The sequence below is a fragment of the Vicia villosa genome, unplaced genomic scaffold (genome assembly GCF_029867415.1).
Source record: "Vicia villosa cultivar HV-30 ecotype Madison, WI unplaced genomic scaffold, Vvil1.0 ctg.004165F_1_1, whole genome shotgun sequence".
Classification (NCBI taxonomy): Eukaryota; Viridiplantae; Streptophyta; class Magnoliopsida; order Fabales; family Fabaceae; genus Vicia; species Vicia villosa.
Window position 1 is genome coordinate 100502 of NW_026706383.1, and position 7013 is coordinate 107514.

General features: G+C 37.2%; 1 protein-coding gene across 1 annotated transcript; it reads left to right on the forward strand.

The window, feature by feature from the left end:
- Window positions 1-839: 839 nt before the first annotated feature.
- LOC131641849 (uncharacterized) lies at window positions 840-5341 on the forward strand. Its single transcript, XM_058912147.1, has 2 exons — window positions 840-1043; window positions 4481-5341. Exons 1-2 carry the CDS (start codon window positions 840-842, stop codon window positions 5339-5341), a joined length of 1065 nt encoding a protein of 354 aa, XP_058768130.1.
- The last annotated feature ends 1672 nt before the right edge of the window (window positions 5342-7013 follow it).

Here is a 7013-nt window from a genome sequence, read left to right on the forward strand (position 1 = left end):
TTGTTGAAGACTTGGAAGCTCAAGAAGTCATCAAGGATCTTGTCACTGTCACAGGAAGCTGTTTGAATGCTCACACCCTGAGAAAGATGAATCTCATTGAAGAGGTTATAGACACTCCTCAACCTCTTCCAGGAGCAAGAAGCAGAAGAGATCCTGTTCTTGCTGATTTTGAATCCTTCTTCAGAAGTGAGCTGCCAGAAGTTAGGACTAAATATCTTAACTCTCAAAGAAGAAAAAGACAAAAATGCTCCTACAAAAGGTGGTCGCAAGAAAGCTTCTACTTCCAGGCCTGCTGCTTCGAAAGATGTTTCTGAAGCTGCAGCAGAAGCTGTTGTCAAGAGGGAAAGAAGGACAAAGCTTAAATTTGATCATCCTTCTGTTAACCAGGAGAAGGAAGTCCAAGGTGTAGCTGCTGCTGTTGTTGTTGAGAAAGTTGTTGAAGAAGAAGTTGTTGCTGAAGAAGTTCAGGAAGTTTTAGTTGAAATGAAAATAGTGAAAAAGAGACTGTTGAGAAAAAGAAGAAGAAGTAGAGAAAGATGAAAAATAAGAATGTTGAAGATGGAAAGGATGTTGAAAAGAAGAAGAAAAGAAAAAGAAAATTAATCATTGAAGCCTCAGAGGAAGAAGAAGAAGTTCCAGAAGCTGTGAATCAGCAAGAAGAAATAAATCAAGAACCAGCAACTCAAATAGTTGAAGGTCAAAAAGTTGTTGATAATGAGAAGGAAAGACTGGAATCTGCCAGAAGAAGAGAAATTTCTCTTGGGAAGGCAAAGATTGTGGAAGAGAAGAAGAACAAGAAGCAGAGAAGACTTGAGGCTGAGTTTGTAGCGATTCAGAATATGTCTAAAGGTATACATCTTTCTGAACCTGTTTTTGTTCCTGCTTTACGTTCAGAAGTTGCACCAATAAATGTTGCTCAAACCCCGGAACCAGAAAATCTACCAGAAAAAGCCCCATCAGAATCACCTCAAATCACCCATGTTCTCACACCTCCTTCTCCACCCAAAACCAATGTTACTTCTGACCACTCCCTTGAAACCCTTGTTCTTGATATCCAACCCCTTCAAACTCTCTTTCCACCTCACACAAATATATCCACTTCTCAACCTCCACCTCATGCAAACTATGAACCCATTCCTTCTACCTCCCAAAATAATCCTTCTATATCTGACCTTCCAGATTCTGCATCACATGAGCAATTGCTTCGTGACTGCAACTACACACTCAAGCCTCGTTCTGAACCTGAGATGGTAGTGTTAGATTCTGAGAATGAAGCAGAATCATCTCTCTGTCTTGATAGAGAACCTCAACCCTATTTTGTCCTAAAACCAGATGCTGCTATAACCAAAATAAAATCTCGCCGAGCATACCCTATTGGTTTAATTTATGAAATGGTAAAGAGGAATGTCAGCAAAATCTTTGATGCTCTCAGAATAGCTTATCATGCTGGATTAAATGATGTTGCTATGCGAACTTTCTGGAGGATCTTTAGAAGAAGAGCATATGCTTATTTTCAAGAACTTCAGGAAATTTGTGTAGAACTTGCTCCACGTCCTTGTGGATTTCTGAGGCACTATGAAGATTTTTGGTTCAGTCGTCTTGGAGGGAGATATTGTTTTGAAGAGAAAGAATTCATTGATGAACTTGCAGAAGCCAACCCTTGTAGGGATATTGTGGTTTGGAGACCTAAGTATCCAGTTCTGACTGGAGACATCAAGTGGTTGTTTGACTTTCTGAGGGAAAATCCTTCTGAGAAGTCCCCCAATATTGTCATTCCAGAAGTTGTTTACCCTCCTGAAGTTGAAGGTCCTACTGCTCCAAGGAATCTTGCTGCCATTCTTCAAGCCCTTGAAAATGGAGATTCTGATCTTCCTGCTCCTGAGTATGAAGAAGATGCTTCTAGGGAAGAAGCTGATGCTGAGATTCATCCTGCTGGGAATATTCCTGCTGAGGAAAATCATGATGATGATCTCACCATGGATGCTGCTGTTGAGAATGTTGTCCCTCTGAACAGAAGTTGTGAAGCTTCTTCTGGAGAACCCTCTCTTCTGGTGAAGACTTTAGAGGCTATTCAAAAGAATCAAGCTGAACTAGCTTCTCGCATGGACAAGCAAGAAGATACCAACAATGAGTTTCGCTCATTTATGGAGAAGCAAGCTGAGAGCAATGCTGGGATTCAAGACCTTCTGGCGAAGATAGTTTCCAAACTAGGCCAATCGTAGTCTGTTGTGTCTAAGTTGTCTCTTTCTTTTTGCATCTGCTTTGTGCATCTATCTTCTCATCCCTTGTATCTTCTGATTATTTCCAATGAATGAAATCCTTTATCCTTCTCTCATATTGTTTGTTTTTCATCTGAATCTTTTGTGTTTTTCGTTGTTATGACAAAAAGGGGGAGAAAATGTGATAAATGATCTGATTTATATTATCTGTTGCTGGGAGTAAGTCTCCACATTTCTAACAGAATTTGCGAGTTCTATGTCTTTGGGTGTTTTGCATGATTGAAGACACTCTAAAAAGCTCAACATGAGAAGCAAAGACATGAGGAAAAACAATTCTATATAGAAACAAGCTCATGGAAATTGAAGCAAGCTGAGTGCTGTGAAGCTTCAAGATCAGAAGCAAGAAGGAAGAATGTTGTGAAATTGAAGCAAGCTGAGTGCTGTGAAGCTTCAAGATCAGAAGCAAGAAGGAAGAATGTTCTGATATTCTCGTGACATAATATGTTCTAACACATGAAACATTCTTAACATGCTCTGATACATTCTTTTTATGATCTGATACATACTATATGTTCTGATACATATCTTATGTTCTGATTCATTCATGCTTTGACTTTTGTCGTTTAGTTTGTTCTGCAACATTTCAGGATGTAGAGATGCTCTGATGATGCTCTGGTACATTTAACAATGTTCTGATACAATCTAGCATGCAATGATTCAAGAAGAAATTCAAAGCTCTAAAGCTGTCCTTTGGAAGCAAGAAGCAGAAGCTATGAATGTTCTGAAGATCTAAGAATATGTGATCGTCTCAACTGAAATGGAAAATACTCAGGGAAGTCCTTTATTTATAAATTTCTTCCAGTATTTATTTCAGGGGGAGATTATTTATCTCATGGGGAGATTGTTAATCTCAGGGGGAGACATATCCACACAATATGTTTATATACTTATGCTATAACTGTGTAACTGTCTTTAGCCGTCTGATATTCTGATTGCAAATTCATATCATTTATATATGTTTTTGTCATCATCAAAAAGGGGGAGATTGCTAGAACAAGATTTGTTCTGATCAATATTCTTAGTTTTGATGATAACAATGTATATGAATTTTGTATAAGATAATATGGTACTCTAATACTATGCAATTTCCATTTCAGGAATCACATAAAGAGTATGCACAAAATCAGCGCAAGAAGCACTGACTCAGAAGGTTCAGCATGCAACATCAAAACATGCTTTGGCAAGACATCAGAAGATGGTCAAGTAGAATCAGAACATGGTCTATGGAAGCATCAGAAGAACTTGAGATCAGAAGCAGAAGCACTGAAGATTCTCATGGTATCACGCTAAGAAACACTTCAAGGTCAGAAGACAAGAAGATGCTCTGCACCAAGCTGTTTGACTCTGATGATATTCAAACGTTGTTTACACAAACATCATATCAGAATAAAGTACAAGATGGCATGCTACGCTGACTGACAAAAGGAACGTTAGAAGCTATTAAAGGCAACGTCAGTAGACACAACGAAAGCAAGGCTCGAGGTAGTTGACAAAAGAGTGAAACATTAAATGCAATCCTGTACGGATCACACAACGCATTAAATGCTCCCAACGGTCATCTTCTCAAGTGCCTATAAATAGAAGTTCTGATGAGAAGCAAGGTTAGAAACTTTGAATACAATACTTTGCGCAAACTTACAGAAACGGTGTCAAATTCAAAAGCTCTCAAACTTCATCTTCAACCTTACTACATTGCTGTTGTAATATCTTAGTGAGATTAAGCTTAAACTTTAAGAGAAATATCACAGTTGTGATTATAGCTTTTTAGAAGCATTGTAATACTCTTGAAAGAATTGTTTACATTCATTTGTAAGAACTAGGGAAGATCAAGTTGTGATCGGATTCTCTAGAAAGTCTTAGAGGGTATCTAAGCAGTGTGTTCCTAGAGTGATCAGGTTGTGATCAGAATACTCTAGAAGACTTAGAGGTTATCTAAGTATAAAACCATTGTAATCTTGTGTGATTAGTGGATTAAATCCTCAGGTGAGGTAAATCACTCCAAGGGGGTGGACTGGAGTAGTTTAGTTAACAACGAACCAGGATAAAAATCATTGTGCAAACTGTTTTTATCTTACAAGTTTTAAAGCTACACTTATTCAAATCCCCCCTTTCTAAGTGTTTTTCTATCCTTCATCTTGAACTCTGTAAGCCCCGCAATTGCTCAAACGATTGTATTCTTGGAAAATGCTCTTGATGTTTAGAATGATCTCAAGGAAAGATTTGCTAAAGCCGATTGTATTCGTGTATCAAATCTGCGAGTTGAGATCAATAATTTCAAACAAGGTACTAAACCTGTTCTCGATTATTTTACTGAGTTACGAGGATTATGGGAAGAGTTGAACTCCCACAGACCAATTCCAAGCTGCACTTGTGTTCATCAATGTCGATGTGAAGCCATGTACAATGCAAGAGATTTCAGGTTTGAAGATCAAATCATCCAATTTCTAACAGGTCTAAATGACAAATTCTCAGTCATAAAGACTCAGGTATTGCTACTTGATCCTCTTCCTTCAATCAATAAAGTTTATTCCAGGGTAATTCAAGAGGAAAGTAACAATATCTCCTTGCTACCTAAACCTGATACTACTTCAAACATTGATGAGGCTAACACTCTTGTTAATACCTATGATTCAAGAAAACAAAATGATCGGGGCAAATCTTCCAATTCTTATAGTGGCCATTCTAACAGTAATAAAGATAGTAGAATGTGCACTTTTTGTAACAGATCTGGACACGCAATTGATGTGTGCTATCGAAAACATGGCTTCCCACCCAATTTCACCAAGAAACAATCTTCAGCCAATGCATCTATTGGTGATACACAGCCTTTGGTTAGCACTAGTGAAGAAGGTCATACAAATAATCCTATTGCTAGCATTACTCAAGATCAATATGCTCAATTGATTAGCTTGTTGAAACAAACAAATTTGCTGCCTCTTAATACCAATACCAATCCTAGTGCCAATCATATTTCCATTCAGTCAAGTCATACACCAATTACAAACTCAGGTAAACTTTTTGTTTCCACAGTCTCATGTTCTAGTCATACTGTCATACCCTAATTTGACCCCCCTGAGATGTCATATCTTTTAATTTTTCATCAAAGACAAAGCAGATACTCAGAGCAGTCACTTATTCATCTGATACTTAGTCGAGGGTGTTCAGGAACAAAAGAACTCAGGCAAAGGATCAATCAGAAAAAGGAGTGGTTTCTAAAACAACTATGGGACTCAAAAGCTTCATTCTATTCACCTATGATTGATTAGATACCTATCACCTGGACTCAGGATTGCTTACCTCACCAGTCTAGGGTTTTGAGCTAATCAAAAACTAAAATTAGGGATCACATTTGGGAAACCCTAGAAAGCTCAAGGGTATCACTCAAAGGCTTCAATCATTCTCAATTAGTTCATATGACAATATCCATAGGGAATTACACTTAAATCCAAGGCCTACAGTCATCAATTTCATCTGGTCGACAATTAGGGTTTTTGACCTAATTCACCAAGATAGTTGACTTTTTAATCAGTGCATGGATCCAAAATTCAAAGCATGACTCAAGAGCTTCTATTACCTCAATATAATCCATTCACATCACTCATTTGAAGAGGATATTTTGATTCATCACAAAAGTCCAAGAATTCACTTCATTTGGAAAAAGTCAACTGCACAGGATCACCTTTGACTTTTTGGAAATTTTGGTCAACCATGACTTTTGAAGTTTTAAATCATCAATATATGATATTTGAAGTCATTTGATCAAGATAAATCATGAAAATCAATCAAGAATCAAAAGTCAAAAGTTTGACTTTTCATACTTAGCAAATTTTCTAAGTGTTTTCAAGTGATTTTTGCCAAACTTTGGAAGGGATTTTCTCAAAATTTCACCTACAAACTGAAAAAAACTTCCAACATGAAAGTTGTAGATTTTGATCCAATAAACAACTTTGACACATATAATTTTTTGGCTAAAAATCAACCATTGAAGAGATATGGAGCTTCAAAGTTGCTGCCTTCACAAAACATGCAAGAAAACCCTAGTTTTCTTCAAACTTCGAGGGACTTTTTCACTAATTTCCCTAAAGAATTTGGGCAAACACCAAACTAATGAATTGAAGTACATGTTAAGGGCTTTCCAAATTATGCTCAACCTTCTCCAAATTCATTTTGAGCTAAGAGATATGATTGATCAAAGTTAGGCACTTCAAGTGAAAATTATAGGTCATGTGCAATTTGGAACTTTGCAATTTTGTGCAAATGACTTCACTAAGTGATGCTACCCGACCTCTAATACATCTGCAAGCACACCATACATCCATTTTCATCATTGCATAAGGATTAGAGAATATTCCCAAAAACAAAGGCATGTGATTATGTAATGATTACATTTGAGAATTTATGGCAAGATGATGAATCACCAAAGGAATCTCTTCCCAACCAATTGGAGCTCATTTCTGTCTCAGATTTGTCCCCTAAGATCAAGCAAAATCGAGGGCTCGGGGATTGATCAAATGGAATCAAAATTTCCATCATTGCATTTTGGATATTTTTGAATTCCTTCATAGCCAAGAAACCAAATCAACCTCACTAAGTAACCACACTCCTCTGCAACTATACTGAACCATTTGCCTATAAACACAAGTGATATCTTTCATATAATTCACACAAAAGCAACCCTATTCCTTGCTTTCTCTTTCTCTTCTCATGCTTATGGTTTTTCAAAGTTCTTTGGCA